The following is a 17,600-nucleotide window of genomic DNA, read 5'->3' as shown; positions in this document are numbered from 1 at the left end:
GCTTCGGGCCATCTCCACAAAGACCACGAGACACAGGAACTCGTTCTTCACCTCGGCGGTCAACCTCCTGAACTCCCTCCACATACTACCATCAATGCAAACCCGAACGAGCTGCGGGGCGGTCTGTACCATGGCGGAACTTTCAACCACACCAACCAACCCACCAGACTAACCATCGCGGTGTCACACTAGGGACTGTGATGCTTTATGGATGTATAGGGAAATGCAATACTACGTGTAGTGAAATACAATCGCATGGAGCAATGCAATGTGCAGTGGTATTGCAATGAAATTGAATGCTAACTCACACTAACCAATGCCTCTATGGCTCGCTGCTATCTATCTATGTCTCTATCTATGTCTCTATCTATGTCTCTCTCTAATCCAGATGTATTGTGCCAAAAACAATTCCGGGCATGACCCAGTCATGCTTGGCGAAAAAGTTTTTCTGATTTCTGAAGTGCGCCATACAGCCTCCAGTGTAAAAGAAATTTCTCTTTGATCCCCTGACAAGTGGGTGTATGTAATAAATCCCGGTAAGCAGCATTGTCTTGCTGCAAGAGGAGTAGAGCATAATACAATACATTATACAATGCAGACATCCAGTGCATGTGCTGACCAGTAACTGCTGTTTGCTGCAAAACTGAGGCTGATGTCGTGGAAAGGGAAGTGTGATAAGCCTCTGCTACTCCCCATACACACAGGGCGTCATTTTTCTTTTTACCATATTGTTAGGCCTAAGGTATCCTTTAAATATATATATATATATATATATTTTTTTTTTTTTTTGACCTGAGGTTCACTTTACTGAGAAACCGTAACCCAGGATTGAACTTCAACCCAATCAGTAGCTGATACCCCCCCCCCCCCTTTCCCATGAGAAATCTTTTCCTTTTCACAAACAGATCAGGTGGCTCTGTATGGCTGATTTTGTGGTTAAACCCCTCCCACAGTGTGATGTCAGGACCATGGCCCTGACAGTTTCCTGTCTGGGAACCTCATTGCATTTTGGGAAATGGCTATTTTACAGCTGTTTCCAACTGCCAAAAAAGCATGCAGCAGCATGCAGACATCACCTGCCAGCAGTAAAAGTGTCACCATGTGATAAATGTTAGAATGTAAATCAGGGAGAGGAAAGATTTTACAATGGGCAAACACTGACTAAATAAATTGTATATAATTATTGTAAAAATGAAGCACTCTTTTTTATTACATTTTCACTTGAGTTCCTCTTTAAGTCTTGCCAGAGGCACTAGAAAATGATTCCAGTCACACACTGTTAACCTGCTATGTCTAGCTTGCTCCTCCCTCCGTCCTGTGACTGGGGAAGGCTCTCTCCTCTGTGTGTCTGGGCTGCCTCTCTGGCTGTGAGTGGGATTTGGAGGGTTGCCTCATCACCTCCCCGGAAGGGTGACCTCGCGTGGCCTGCTTTGCAATCTGCTGCCACTGTCATTTATGGAAAGGAGATTCTGGAGCACAGATCCCGCTTTATCCCGGGCTAATAAAACCCCAGAAAGATCCGTATCATGACAACATCACTAATCTGCCTGCTGACAACTGTCCCCGGGATAGCACAGCCGAAATACATTGTGCAGAAGTTTCCCCGTTGATATGATGTACCTCCCTGCTGCCGCAACCCCCCCCCCCCCCCCCCCCACCTTCCCCCTGAAGCTGTCCTGTGCTGTGGTCATGCCTCCAGCTTACTCACATAGAGCAGAATGCTGCACTGTCTGCCCCGCTCTGCTGATCAGACGCTGCAGCTGATCCTAAGATGTAGATGTTGAAATTTAGAAACGGGATTAGAATTCGTTTATTTCACTAAACAAGTCTGCGCTTACAAGGAATTTGACATGGCAGTTGCTTAAAGTGAACATGAACAAGTAAAAATATTTAACCACTTGAGGACCCACCCTTTACCCCCCCCCTTAAGGACCAGCGCTGTTTGTTGGGATCTGTGCTTGGTGGGCTCTGCAGCCCCCAGCACAGATCAGGGTGCACGCAGAGCGATCAGATCGCCCCCCCCTTTTTCCCCCCTATGGGGATGTGCAGGGGGGGTCTGATCGCGTCTGCGTGCAGGCATGTTGCGGGGGGGGGGGCACCTCAAAGCCCCCCTCCGTGGCGACATTCTCCCCTCCCTCTCCTACCTCCCTTCCCCGGAGATCCGGGCTGCACAGGACGCTATCCGTCCTGTGCAGCCAGTGACAGGACGTCCCCTGTCACATGGCGGCGATCCCCGGCCGCTGATTGGCCGGGGATCGCCGATCTGCCTTACGGCGCTGCTGCGCAGCAGCGCCGTACAATGTAAACAAAGCGGATTATTTCCGCTTGTGTTTACATTTAGCCTGCGAGCCGCCATCGGCGGCCCGCAGGCTATTCACGGAGCCCCCCGCCGTGAGTTGACAGGAAGCAGCCGCTCGCGGCTGCTTCCTGATCAGCCTGCAGCTGGCGACGCAGTACTGCGTCGCTGGTCCTGCAGCTGCCTCTTTGCCGACGCACGGTATAAGCGTGCGGTCGGCAAGTGGTTAAAATAAGCACATGATGTACCTGCAAATGAATATTACATACTTACCTCACTGTCAGTTACACTCAGAAGCTAACCATTTTCTTCTTGCAATGATTCCTTCCAGTTCTGACAAGATTTTGGCAGAACTGACATCAGTTGCTGTCAGTTATAACTGAAATGACAACTGATGAGCACGGTAATGTCAATGTTTTCCTATGGCTCAAGTGGGCGAGATTAGTTTAGCAGTGTGCTGACCTGGAAGGTGTTATGGGGTAATGGCCATTTTTAAAATGGATGGAGAATCCCATTGATCAGTGGACAAACAGGACACACGAGAGGAGAAAGAGATTCATGAGCAGACTCTGCAGGAGGTATATATGACCTGTGTATGTTTATTTTGACTTAATCTTCAGTTTAGGTTTGCTTTAAAACCACTAACCTGAGAAGGAAATGGAAGCTGCCATATTTATTTCCTATTAAACAATTGGATCGGCTAAAAAATGGCGCAGGAGCAGTAGTGCTTAGAGTGGTGCCGCCAAAGGCAGCAATGGCAAAATCTGAGATTAGCGGCAATGAAGAGTAATTATGGTGCCCGATAAAAAGCAGATTAAGGTTAGGCTCCAGGTAGTTGAGTTTAGGCATGGGGGAGTGATTAAGGTTAGGCAGCATCGGGGGGGGGGGGGGGGGGGTTGGGTTGGCAGGGTCTTGGGGTTAGACATAGGTAGAGGGAGGGTTCTGTGTATGAGTAGGGTTAGGTTAGTTCATAGTAAAATATTGGTAGATGTCCCAATTCCCTGCTATCGACAATCAGGGCTGGAACCCACAGGAGCGCTTTTGGCAGCGCTGCGATACGCTAGCACTTTGCCAAAACGCTGGGCTAATGTTAATGGATGGGGCAACTTCCACAGGAGCGTTTGCGTTTCCCAGGAACGCAAACGCAGGACGTGCAGCATTTTGGGAGCGTTAGCGCTTCAATGTAAAGTATTGAAACGCTAGCAAACGCTCAGCAAAACCTAAACTGAGCGGTTTTGCGGTTCAGCACACTGTAACAAAATGAAAAATAATTCACAGGACCAATCAGGATCAAAACGCTATGCAACCGCTGAGCAAAAAAATACAATGTTGCAAAACACGACCGAAAACGCACATGAATCCACTTGCAAACCGCTCAGACAAAATGCTAGCAGTTGCGTTTCGCTTTTGCTGATTTCAGTGGGTTCCAGGCCTCATTGTGCATTTGTATGCATGTCTATCTGTGACTGCTTTAAGGTGGCCACACACCATGCAAATTTGGTATTTTGTTTTGAATTTGAGATTAGAAGCCTAGTGTGTGCAGCTGGGAGGGGTGATCGGGACACAGGACAGTTGGAACTGTGTCTCATGCTCCCTGTCACCTCCTTTCAACAAAAAAGATGGCTGCCCCCATGAAATCACAAACATTTGCCTGTACTTTTATAACCGTGTGGGTAAGAGATTATATTACCCATCTATTTTAATTAACATAACTAATGTAACTTAAAGAGACTCTGAAGCGAGAATAAATCTCGCTTCAGAGCTCATAAATAGCAGGGGCACGTGTGCCCCTGCTAAAACGCCGCTATCCCGCGGCTAAACGGGGGTCCCTTCACCCCCAACCCACCCCCCGCAAAAGTGTGTCGTAAAAAGGTCGCAGAATTTCCCTTCCTGGAGGCAGGGCTAACAGCTGCAGCCCTGCCTCCAGTCGCGTCTGTCAGCGGCGCATCGCCGCCTCTCCCCCGCCCCTCTCAGTGAAGGAAGACTGAGAGGGGCGGGGGAGAGGCGGAGATACGCGCTGACAGACGCGCGTGGGGCAGGGCTGCGGCGGTTAGCCCTGCCCCAACCTTGAAGCGCTCCCCGGGTGTATTGAGGGGGATTTGGGGGTGAAGGGACCCCCGTTAAGCCGCGCTATAGCGGCGTTTTAGCAGGGGCACACGTGCCCCTGCTATTTATGAGGTCTGAAGCGAGATTTATTCTCGCTTCAGACTCTCTTTAATGATGGTATGTCTGTTTAGGCTGAAGTTCTCCCTTTTAAGAAATTGACCATCTACCCTACACCATTTCATAACAATTGATAAGAAAAATCCGCCACTCCCGATCAACTTATGTTGGGGGGAAAAAATAGAAATCTGATTTGGATTTCTTGAATCTTAAAAAAACAAAAAAAAAAAAAAAACCACAAAAACCCTTAATGTGAATTCTACTTAGCAACAGGGAGGACTCATTGGTTCACCATGAGGCAGGGAACACACTTGACTGTTCTCTGCACAGAAAAACTGAGAGCTCATGTTAATCAGTGGGCTAGTTAACACTTAGAGACACTGTAACAATAAAAACGTCCCCTGGGGGGGGGGGGGGGGGGGGGTACTCGCCTCGGGAGGGGGAAGCCTCAAGGTCCTAATGAGGATTCCCCCATCCTCCTCTGTCCCATATAATCTCGCTGCAACCCTCCGAACAGCGGCCCGATAGACCCGACAGCCTGTTCAATATTTACCTTTCCAGGCTCCAGCGGGGACGCTGTTGCGGCTCTTCTGACGGAGATGGGCGGAAATAGCCGATCTCCGTCGGGCCGCTCTACTGCGCAGGCGCAAGTCTCCTGTGCCTGCGCAGTAGAGCGGCCCGACGGAGATCGGCTATTTTCGCCTATCTCCGTGAGGAGCGGATACTGTGCCTACGCTGGAGCCAAAAGGTAACTATTTACATCGCTGCCGCTCCGGGAGGATTTTCGCTGCCACCGTGGGACCGAGGAGGACGGGGGAGGCCTCAATAGGATCCGGAGGCTTCACCCCACCCAAGGTGAGTACCCCCGACCCACCCCGGGTTCTGCACTTTGGGTGCAGAAAAACACACGCAGAAAACTGAAAGACAAGTGCGTTCCTTGCCTGAAGCAATTAGAATTTCCCTGTTGGAGCTCAATTTTCATGTGGCAACCAACCTAGCAGGAATGGGCACCATCCATTCCCATAGGCTTCCACTGCCTTTTTATAAAGTGCATTATAAAATGGATGGATGGTGGCGTTGGACAGTTAAAAACTTTCCTGTCCTGACATTCTCCCTCCAGGCAGGTGATCTCTGCGCCCTTATCTCACCAGGCAAGACCTGATTGATGGCTACCAATGTGGGGATGGGGCATGGCTACGCAGGCGGAGGTTTCCGAAGAGAATTGGTAGTCTTTGGAAACATGGCCGCTGCTTTGAAGTGAAAAGGGGCGGAGTGCGGACTGTTCCCCGGTTATGTTTTAACATCTGTTCTCATTAAGATAGATCCTGTCATTATGACCTCCAGTACCCTTTAACCACTTCAGCTTTCACTTGTTTTTCACCTTATGCATCATAGCAATTTTTTTGACCTCTCATTCATTCGCCAATAACTTTATCACTAATTATTGCAATGAATTGATCTATATCTTGTTTTCTCCACCACTAATTACGCTTTCTTTGGGTGGTACGTTTTGCTAAGGTGTGTGTGTTTTTTTTTTTTTTTTTTTTTTTTATATACTAAATGCATTTCAACAGGAATATGAAGAAAAAAATGGGGAAAAAATTCTCATTTTTTGGCCATTATAGCTTTAAAATACATGCTACAATAATTGAAACCCACACATTGTATGTGCCCATTTGTCCCGGTTATTACACAATTTATGTCCCTGTCACAATGTATGGCACCAATATTTTATGTGAGGGGTAAACCGTCAATTTTTAAATGCAATAAATTGTATTTAATTTTTTTTTTTTTGTTCTGTAAGTGAGCACTCTCGCTTCCAGGAAGCATAGGGAGGACGGGATTTTTATTTATTTATTTTTTTCTCTTAAGAAAAGAAGCAGTCTAACGGGGACTTAGATCTATGAATGGGAACGCGCAGCAGCTCAGTAGCAGCCTTTTGGCAGTATCAGCAATGTCCAAAAGGCGAAAGTGGTTAAGGTTGTGGTACCAACAGGTGTAGGGGTAAGTACCCCACGCCTGTTGTTGTAGGCCCTGGGAAGGGACTCAGGGTGGCATCTGGGGTCCCCCTTTTAACAAGGAGACCCCCAGATGCCTGCCCATTTACTCAGTTTGGCTATCTAATGCAGAGCTATTCGACCAACACTAATTGGCAAGCTCAGGCAGATGGTCAGGGCAGGCATCAGAGACACCTGGAAAATTCAGGAAGATGGTCAAGACAAATGTAAGGCCTGGAACCCACTTGCAGCGCTTTTCTAAGTGCATGTAATTTTAAAGGCTCATACTAATGTAATGATATGTGTGATCCCACTGGTTTTTTTTTTTTTTTTTTTTTTTTTTGTTTTTTTTTTTTTTTTTTTTTTTTTGTTTTTTTTTGGTTTAACTACCCCAGCATTATATTAGCAAGAGCTTTACAAAGCACAAACTCTTAGAAAAGTGCTGCTAGTAACTTTTTTTTTTTTCCTCCAACATGTTTCATCGGATTTTTATAGAAAGAAAACCGGATAATTTGTTTTTTGGTTTTTTTTTTTTCCCTTGATCGAAAAAAGATGCTTTTCAACTTTCATTCAATGTGATTGTTTTGGTTGAAAAAATGGGAAAATCAATTTTTTTTTTTTTATTTATTGTACTGTGTATGGGTACCACAAGAGACTTGCCTGTGTTCATGAACATTGTCAGGGCAGGCATCAGAGAGATTTGGTTGTGTTCAGGCAGATGGTCAGGGCTAGCAAGACATGACCAAGAGCGGCATGGTTTGTCAACAGAAGCAGATGATGATCCAGTCAGGAGAGTGGAGTCAGTAGCAGAGCAGGTGTGTGGTGGTAACTGCATGTAATATCAGGACGCCTGACAAACATGACAGAATCTCCGGCGCTGCTTCCCCTAATGTGACTGTGCCCCCCGCCCGTGCACTTAATACTTTACTTCTCCGGTGTCTCCTGCCGTGATCCCCATGCATCATTAGCATTGCCGCTGGACTTCCATAATGCTTGCGGTGCATGTGTGACGTCACACAAGCGCCATGTACTTATCAGAAGCCTGCCTGCAATTTGGAAGACTAATGGTGACCACGGTGGGAGACAGCTGTCAGGTAAAGTATTAAAGAGAAACTGCAGCGAAAAAAAAAATTATATTATGATTTGCATGTGTAGCACAGCTAAGAAATAAAACATTAAGATCAGATACATCAGTCTAATTGTTTCCAGTACAGCAAGAGTTAAGAAACTCTAGTTATCTCTATGCAAAAAAGCCATTAATCTCTACGACTTTCAAAGTCGTGTAAAGGGCTGTTTTCTGACTTTTATTATCTCAACTGTTAGTGAACAAATTTCTTTTTCTCTGCCAGAGGAGAGGTCATTAGTTCACAGACTGCTCTGAAAGAATCATTTTGAATGCTGAGTGTTGTGTTATCTGCACATATTAGAGAATGATGCAATGTTAGAAAACACACTATATACCTGAAAATAAAAATATGAGAATATTTGCTTTGCTGCTAATCTTCTAGTAATTATTCATAGTACACAACCAATTCAATATATATATATTTTTTTCGCTTCAGTGTCTCTTTAAATGCATTGGGAAGGTGGAGGCAGATCCGGCGTCACAATGCCGATTCCTGAGATTTCATGCTGAAATCTCATTGTATCAATCTGTTGATGTATGGGCAGGCAACAGATGTCTCTCCAATCAGAGATCTGTCTCTTGGTCGATCTGCCCATACATCCTCTTATATATGGACACGTTAAGTATTCTCAGTGAAAAATCAGCCTAATAAAGATACCTTCCAAGTTTTTGAGATGAGAGGAACACTGTAAGCAGAGTCGGGAGAAGCACCCAAGACTGAGACCCAAAGTGCGTTCCCCCCCCCCCCCCCCCCATCCCTCACACACTAATTGCTATTAGGGGCCAGGGCCCCCAACACCTTAATCTCTAGTTATTTGGCTTGCAGTCACTGCCATGTGTCCCCTTTTCTTATTACACTCTGCTTCAAACACAATAGGGAAATGATAGTGGAGTTGTGCCCCCCTCCTAGCTGTGCCCTGAGGCTGGAGCCTCTCTCGCCTCTGGCCAGGCCCTGACTATGACACACCCCTGCCACACCTCTAATCACACCCATGGCATACACCTGGTCACTGATACCAACAAGGATTCAGAAGCAAAAGACAAAGGGTCATATCCTGTTCCAGGTGAGAAGTAGCTTGCAAATGTGTGCTACTTATCACTTTGCCATCGCACAAGGATTGCTAACAAATCCAAATTGCCGGTTTCATTTGTGCAATGGTCGATCGTTGGGTAGCATTACTCAGGTGAAAGCCCCAGGCGATGGGGAGTGAGATTTTGCCCTGTGGTGCTGACCTTCATAATAAAGGAGACTGCAAAAAGCAGGTCTAAACACACCAATGCTCATGTCTTATGCGAAGCATCGCTTCCTAGCAGCATGAAAAGTGCAATAGGACCGTGCCTAGCGCTAAACCAATAGGATCAGCCGACGTTATCGTTGCCCGATTATTGAACTCACCAGCGTTTAATACTGGCGAGTATGACGATGGCATCAGGCCCAAAGTTTTATAAATCAGACCACACTAGTCCTCTCTATCTACATAGATTTGCACATGAGTTCTTATCCTGAAAGAGGGACAAAAGAGATTTGGTTCCTGTTTTGACTGCTTTCCGCTCACCAAAGCTCTACCTGTACCATTTTCTGAGAGTTTTGGTTCAATGGAAGGTATAGGGATATCATATATTTTTTTTATGTATGAAATGTACGGTAGTGGTTCACACTATTTTAGACCGTTATGTACTGGGGCGTAGCAATAGGGGTTTCAGAGGTTGCAACCTCATCGGGGCCCAGAAGGATCCTCCCTCAAATACAATGTTAGTTCAGTATTAATCCTGTGCTCATAATAAACACTTCTATAGATACTTTGAATAGTGGTAATCATTAACAAACTGCTTCCCATCCCCTTCTTGCACCTCTGACACTGTAGTTGCCATTGGCAGGTTTTGGTGCGCCATATCAATTGTTATGGATACAGTGCTTCGGGGGGCCCCATTGTAAAACTTGCATCAGGGCCCACAGCTTCTTAGCTACGCCACTGATGGTGTATGTACCTTTAAGGTCAAGATGGACACCCCTAGGGGTGTGGCCACACACTATATAACCTGTGTAAGAAAAACAAGTTTGCTTTCTTAAAACAGAATTTGCGATAATTCAGGTTGGAGTGAGCTTGAGATGTCTCCCAGTGCATCACTGCTGAATATATGCAAATTAACCATTGTACCCTTAGAAGCTAAACACACCTCCAGAACCGCTGGAATGCAATGATGTGTCAGCTTGTTAATTTGTACAGAGCAATAATAATCCAACATGCAAACCTGTGTAACACATGCATTTGTAAGCTATGATTAAGGAGCCATCTATTGCTCCAATACGCGTGAGCTTTTATCTGTAACCCTGATGGATTAAAGAAGAAAAAATTTTCTACTTCACCCTGCCATTTGGTGCAGCGGGACTTCCTTGGTTACCTTTCTGAACTTTGGCATCTGATTTCCCTGCTCCCATACGTGCAACATACGTGAGTGCAGCAGTCCTTTTTCGTTTTTGCTCTATGGGGATATCGATAAGCGCTTAAAGTGCTTTGTATAGCAATTTCCCAAGCGCTTTCAAAACTACATTGTTATTTTGTCAGGAAGTGAAAAAACAAATCGTTCATCAATAGTGCTCAGAAAATCGCCAGCTTAAAATCGCTAACGTGCAGGTAAGCGCCGGGAGGCAAAAAAAAAAAAAAAAAAAATTACGTGCAAGCGCTTGTGATTTGTTAACAAGGCCTTAGTGTAACACTAAAAAACCCTTGCTCTGTAGGAGGGACCTAACTTTTTGAGCTGAGAAAAAGGCACACCCCTGCCACATCCCTGGTCACGCCCCCACCACGTCCCTTGTCACGCATATCATAAAGATTTCATAAGAAAAAATGTTTTATCATTCAAACCACACTGGTCCTTTCTACCCTGGTTCACACACACGGGACAAGGTCCTCCAGCACCCAAGGCTGAGACACCAAAGTGCACCCCTCCATCCCTGCCACCCCAGCCATCACACACTGATTGCTATTAGACTAAGAGGTGCCACAGGGCCCACGACCTCCCCAACACCTTAATATCTAGTTATCTGGCTTGCGGTCACTGCTATGTATCCCCTTTTCTTATTTCTTTCTGTTTCAAACACAAATAGGAATGACAGCTGAATGAATTGTGCGCCCCCTCCTACACTGCTCCCTGAGGCTGGAGCCTCTTCAGCCTATGCCTCGGCCGGTGTAGTGCCGAGTTGTCCTACTTTGTCGAAATGTACTACCTGGTCTAATCTGGTAGCGTCAATCGATTAGTCAAGGTGTCTAAATATGCAATTTTATCGGTATGTGCTACCGGTCTGCCTAACTTACTCACCCTTCTCCCCTCGTAACCCTAACTCTACCCCCTCTCCTATCCTTAAGCTGGCCACTAACGGTCCAATTTCTAGCGAAAAATCGTTCGAGCGATCAGAAATTCTGATCGGACGAAAAATCGTTCACTGCACCATCAACTAACCAATCGTTGCTTCCTATCTATCACGACCACCAAGAAAATCCAAATTTTCGTTCGACGAAAAGTCATTCGGGCGACATTTTTTTTCACTCACTCATAATCGATTGTGTCCACCAATGGAGATTATTTACAACCAATCCGATCAGAATTTCTGATCGCTCAAACGATTTTTCGCTAGAAATTGGACCATTAGTGGCCAGCTTAACACTAACCCTCCCATCTGTTCTCCTAACGCTAACCTCCCTCTTCTACTCCTAACACTAAGGGCCTTTTTCCACTAGCCTGCGATTTGCGATTTGCTTCTGATCGCAAATCGCAAGGTACATTAAACTAATGGAAACTGCAGCAGCAATTTCCATTAGTGCGATCCGATTGCGATGCGATTTTGGTAAAAGCGCAATCGTCGTCCTGCCGCGTTTTGTATGCGATTGAGCTGGACTATGAGTATAGTAGCTCAATCGCAAACGCAATCGCATGGTGGAAATTGAAACGCGATTGCGATCGCGATTAGAATCGCGATCGCAAACGCGATCGCATTTCATAGTGGAAAAGGGCCCTAACCTACAACCTCTCCTAACCTGCTCCTATGGGATTCTTAGTAGTAGTTAGTATCGACAAGCCGGTGGAAGGATATCAGGCAAACTGAGCTCAAGTGCTGGTGCACATGCCCAGATCGGTTTTCAGCATGTCTCGATAGGAAGCATAAATCGGCATTACACCGGCCCTGCACACACACACACACACACACCTGAAAGGGGGACAAATGAGAGGGAAAAAGGGACAGGAGGACAGGGCTTCCAAAAAGGGACTGTCCCTCCGAAAAAGGGACAGTTGGGAGCTATGCCGACTGCTCCCAATACGCTCCGATCCAGAGGCTTCCCTCTACTTATGTATCTAACTTTTTGATTGCTAAAAGCAGGTTCGCTTTAAGAAATGAAAGCAACCCAATGTACTGTTCTCAGCAGGAAATGCCAATGCATTATGTGGCCAGGAGGTGATTGGAGCATCCCCATCCTCGGTGTCCACAAGTGGCTCATTCCAGCCATGTCACATGGTGGGAGGAGGAGGGAGACGCGGGAGGGCACACGCAGCTATTTTATTTATTTTCTTGCGTCTCCTCCTCTCCACACTCCAGCCTCTGTAAGCTGAAAATGCCCAGCCTCTCCTGCCATTGGCCAGCGCCCAGGACTGCCCGCCTGCCATTGGCTGGCCCGCAAGGCTCGTACACGCTGATTGGACGGCTGCTTCCTGGCTGCTGCTTTTCCCAAGCCTTAGCATAGAGCGCTGGGATAAGCCTAGAAGGTGGAGATGCAAGGTTTGTGGTGCCTTCTTGTATCTGTGGCTGGGGGGGCTTCTGCTGAGGACTGGGGGGCTCTGTGTGATTCCATGCTGTGTGGTGTGAGAGGATCACAGGATGGGGGCTGGTCTCTGGCTTGTGAACTGGTGGGCTTTGCTCTGTCAGTGCATCATGCTGCTGCTGCGGGGGGTGGGGGCAGGATCTGTGAACACAGCCCTGTATGTAAATGGAGCAAGGTGCTTGTGTTACATGCCAGGCACTTGGGCTGAGCTGTTGCTATTTATACTAATTCCCACAGGGAGGACACATTGGTGCTCTATGGGAGCTGCTCTAACTGGAGATTTCTGTACTTCATATGGCTTGACAATGTGCTGTATAGTCTGTGTGTGTGTGTGTATCCTATCTATCTCTGAACAGATGCCATATACCTGGGATGAGCGCTGCAGCATTACTAGGGGGTAATAAGGGACTCGGGGGTAATAATGGTCTCATGGGATCTTTAGATGATGCACAGACTTTAATTGGCAACTACTGGATGAAATCTAAATATAGAGGTTTTTTTTTTGTTTTCTTTTATTCATTAGTTGTTGTCTGTTTATGTATGTTTTGGCCAGAACACTACACACACACACACACACACACACACACACACACACACACACACACACACACACACACACACACACACACACACACACGCACACACGCACTGTACGAAGTGGTCGGCTAATGTGGCCTACATGCCAACAAACTTGTTTAATTTTGGAGTTTTGGCGGGTCGGAGTGTGAAATGACACGAGTGCTGCAGAAGGTGGGCAGGGGCAGACCTGGTGTGGCGGGGCCAGTGTTGGAATTCAAGGGCCTTAGTCCTTCCCTCTGCTCTGGGTTGCCCTCACCTCTGTTACCTTTCAGTCTCCACTCTGCACCTCCAAGTCCTCTGTTCCCCTCCACTGTCCTCACACCCTGGCTTCCCCCTCCGTTCCAGATATCCAGATCTCGCCTCTGTCCGCTTGCAGCCTGGCTCCTTCAGGATCGCTGATCTCTGATTTTTATAAAGAGAACTGTAGTGAGCGGTATATGGAGGCTGCCATATTTATTTCCTTTTAAAGGGGAACTGAAGAGAGAGGTATATGGGGGCTGCCATGTTTATTTCCTTTTAAGCAATACCAGTTGCCTGGCAGCCCTGCTGATCCTCTGCCTCTAATACTATTCGCCATAGCCCCTGAACAAGCATGCAGCAGATCAGGTGTTTCAGACTTTAAAGTCAGATCTGACAAGACTAGCTGTATGCTTGTTTCTGGTGTTATTCAGATACTACTGCAGAGAAATAGACCAGCAGGGCTGCCAGGCAACTGGTATTGCTTAAAAGGAAGTAAATATGGCAGCCTCCGTACACCTCTCACTTCAGTTCCCCTTTAAGTAATACCAGTTGCCCGGCAGCCCTGCTTAGCTATTTGCCTGCAGTAGTGGGAATCCTACCAGAAAGAAGCATGCAGCTAATCCTGTCAGATCTGTCAAACTGTTCTGCTGCATGCTTGGTCTAGGGCTAAAAGTATTAGAGGCAGAGGATCTGCAGGTTAGCCAGGCAACTGGTATTGTTTAAAAGGAAATCAATATGGCAGCCTTCATATACCTCTCACTATAGTTCTCCTTTTAAAGAGAACGCAAAGTGAAATGTGGCCAGTTGATCTTACCTGGGGCTTCTTCCAGCTCCCTGTAGTTTTATTTCACTTTAGGTTCTCTTTAACCTTTGGGGGCCTCACTCACTCAGTTGATTCTCTCTCTCTCCTCTCTCTCTCTCTCTACTCTCTCTCTCTCTCTCTCTCTCTCTCTCTCTCTCTCTCTCTCTCTCTCTCTCTCTCTCTCTCTCTCTCTCTCTCTCTCTCTCTCTCTCTCTCTCTCTCTCTCTCTCTCTCTCTCTCTCTCTCTCTCTCTCTCCTCTCTCTCTCTCCTCTCTCTCTCTCTCCTCTCTCTCTCTCCTCTCTCTCTCTCTCTCTCTCTCTCTCTCTCTCTCTCTCTCTCTCTCTCTCTCTCTCTCTCATAAAAAAAATCAGGACTTGGCCGGCTTTGCTCTCTGGCTAGTCATTTCAAAAAGGAAAGTTGCAAGTTTGTTCGCATATTGGCTGTATTAGCCAGCCACTTTATACACTGGATGGCCAGATTCTGAAGTAGCCAGATTTTGGGATCTGTTCACACTCTCAACAACTGACAGCTGGTTGCTAACACCTTACTTTGCAAAACACTTTCAGGTGAATTTAAAATATGTATGTGAAAAAAAAAAAAACTATGCTTGAACCCTGGCAAGAAGTGTCTAAATGTGGTGGGTGTGTTTTTTTTTTTTTTTTTTTTTTTTTTTTTTTTTTTTTTTCTTCCCAAATATTTATAAGTAAGGCTATTTTGGTTAATTACACTGTTCTGATAACTGTGCTTTGTAGGAGTTAATTGTAAAGTTTTATGGCAGTTGTCATTTTTTGGAGGACGGAGAGATTGATGTGAGATCACAGCCTGCAGTTCTGGAGGTCTGTGCAGGGAGTGGCTGCTGAGTTCTGAAGCAGGTATTCAGGAGTTTCTGCTGATGAAGCGAATGTACATATCCAACAAGTTTTGCTAAGGAGGAAAAAGCTATTTGTGCCCGGAGTGATGACTTTATTGGGTTTGTTCATAGTAACAAAGTAGATTTCTTTAAGTTATGTAGACACTGGATTAGCTGCATGCTTGTTTCAGGTGTGTGATTCAGGCACTGCTGCAGACAAATGGAGTATTATTATTAGTGTTGTTTTATAAAGCGCCAACATTCTGTACAAAGAAAACCACAAAATGTGTACATAAATCAAACCATGGTAAACACCAAATCTAGACACAGATACAGAATTGGTAGATATGGTAATTACAGTGACAAATGCAACATGCTGAATAAAATGTAAAACAAATTCTATGACCCAAAATTAAAGGGCAACTGAAGTGAGAGGGATATGGAGGCTGCCATATTTAATTCCTTTTTAAGCAATACCAGTTGCCTGGCTGTCCTGCTGATCCTGCCTCTAATACTTTTTAGCCATAGACCCTGAACAAGCATGCAGCAGTTCAGGTGTCTCTGACATTGTCAGATCTGACAAGATTGGCTGCATGCTTGTTTCTGGTGTTATTCAGACACTACTGCAGCCAAATAGATCAGCAGGGCTGCCAGGCAACTGGGATGGTTTAAAAGGAAATAAATATGGCAGCCTCCTTTTTTACGTCTCACTTCAGTTGTCCTTTAATGACGATTTCAAACACAACTGTGTACACACAGAAGAACAAAGTGCTCATGCACAAGGGAAGAATGCTATGATGGGACTCGCTCATCCACGGCCTCGTGCCTGGAAGAGACTTATTGGACTGGCAAGAGTCTAAGGCTGGTTTCACACTACAAATTTGGTGTTAGCGTTGCAGCATAGCAACTCCAAAAACAGGCCTTCAGGGAACACCACGTTAGTACACTGTGTTCCTGTCTGGCAATAGGCCAAGCAGGAAGTGACACATGCTTGCAGTCACTTCCTGCTTCGGCTAAGTGCACGGAAGCGGATTGTAAAAATAAGCTTCCGCGACGTCGCCACATCAACCTCTTTAACCTGCTGAGCGGTCTGGACGAGCTCAGCTCGTCCAACACCGCCAGAGGCTGCCGCTCAGGCTCTGCTGGGCCGACTTTCACCAAATAAAGTGCAGCACACGCAGCCGGCACTTTGCCAGCCGCGTGTGCTGCCTGATCGCCGCTGCAGCGCGGCGATCCGCCGCATGCAGCGGCGAAAGAGGGTCCCCAGCCGCCCGAGCCCAGCGTAGCCGGAACAAACAGTTCCGGCCAGCGCTAAGGGCTGGATCGGAGGCGGCAGACGTCAGGACGTCGGCTGACGTCCATGACGTCACTCCGCTCGTCGCCATGGCGACGAGGGAAGCGAAACACGGAGGGCCGCTCATTGCGGCCTTCCGTGTTATTTCTTGCCGCCGGAGGCGATCAGAAGATCGCCTCCGGAGCGCCCTCTAGTGGGCTTTCATGCAGCCAACTTTCAGTTGGCTGCATGAAATAGTTTTTTTTTTATTAAAAAAAAACCCTCCCGCAGCCACCCTGGCGATTTAACAGAACGCCAGGGTGGTTAAAGTGAACCAGAGGTGAGAGTGATATGGAGGCTGCCATATTTATTTCCTATTAAACAATTCTAGTTGCCTGGCTGTCCTGCTGATCTATTTAGATGCAGTAGTGAACTGAATTGCACCAGAAACAAGCATGCAGGTAATCTTGTCAGTTCTAACAATATTGTCAGAAACCCCTGTCCTGCTGCATGCTTGTGCAGGGTGTATTGTTTTAAAAGTATTAGAGGCAGAGGATCAGCAGAGCAACCAGGCAACTGGTATTGCTTAAAAGGAATATGGCAGTCTCCATATTCTTCCCACCTCTGGTTCCCTGTAAAGAGGCCTGCGTCGCCATAGACTAACATGAATTCTGTGTTGCCGAATGAGCCTCTCAGTAACATAGGTATGCCCTAGCGTTAAATAGGGCGTTTCCGGGGCAGCGTACCGCAACGTCGGAAGTATGAACTTCCCCATAGGCTTTCATTAGGCTGTGGTAGCCGTGTGGCAATTTGCTACACTGCGCCAGTGTGACAGGGCCTCAGGTATATTGGGACCTTGTGCTGGATCGGCAGGCTGCAGGAGGGCCCAGGGAGTCTCTGGACCATTCAGAGGCTTCCCACAAATGTTACTTTCTGGCTGTTTGGGGTGGGACAGATGAAGCATGGAGAAACTTAGTTTCACCATTTACTTATCCATTGAAGAGGAACTGTAGTCAAAATAACACAAGACATTTATTTTCATTTATAAGCAAAATGCTAGCAGATTTTGAAACGCTTTTTCTTTTCTGCAGCGTTTCAGCTAGCATTTTGCGTTTTGTGTAGCGGTTTTGGTATAGTAGATTTCATGTATTGTTACAGTAAAGCTGTTACTGAACAGCTACTGTAACAAAAAACGCCTGGCAAACCGCTCTGAAGTGCTGTTTTCAGAGCGGTTTGCGGTTTTCCTATACTTAACATTAAGGCAGAAACGCCTCCGCAATCCAAAAAATGCCTCAGCCCGGGAGTATGCGTTTCTGCAAAACGCCTCCCGCTCGGTGTGCACCAGCCCATTGAAATACATTAACCAAGCGTATCCGCAGCCGCAAGCGGATCGCAAACCGCAGCCGAAACGCTCTGGTGTGCCGTAGGCCTTACTGAGTTCTAAAGCCAATAGAAG

The 17,600-nt window shown here is 46.6% G+C and overlaps 1 protein-coding gene across 6 annotated transcripts in view; it reads left to right on the top strand.

Moving 5' to 3' along the window:
* CTBP1 (C-terminal binding protein 1) overlaps positions 1–17,600 on the top strand; it is a 664,453-nt gene that overhangs the window by 402,868 nt on the left and 243,985 nt on the right. The window contains exon 1 of one of the 6 annotated variants that reach the window (XM_068275672.1): positions 12,278–12,356. The exons of the other annotated variants lie outside the window; for them this stretch is intronic. Coding sequence (XP_068131773.1) covers positions 12,350–12,356 — 7 coding nt within the window. The 5' untranslated portion in view covers positions 12,278–12,349. Of the gene's footprint in view, positions 1–12,277; positions 12,357–17,600 lie in introns of those variants that run through there. 6 annotated transcript variants of the gene reach the window in all.

Source organism: Hyperolius riggenbachi, chromosome 1 (assembly GCF_040937935.1).
Source record: "Hyperolius riggenbachi isolate aHypRig1 chromosome 1, aHypRig1.pri, whole genome shotgun sequence".
NCBI lineage: Eukaryota > Metazoa > Chordata > Amphibia > Anura > Hyperoliidae > Hyperolius > Hyperolius riggenbachi.
Note: the sequence above shows the minus strand (reverse complement) of the source record. Positions and strands in the feature narration are given on the sequence as shown.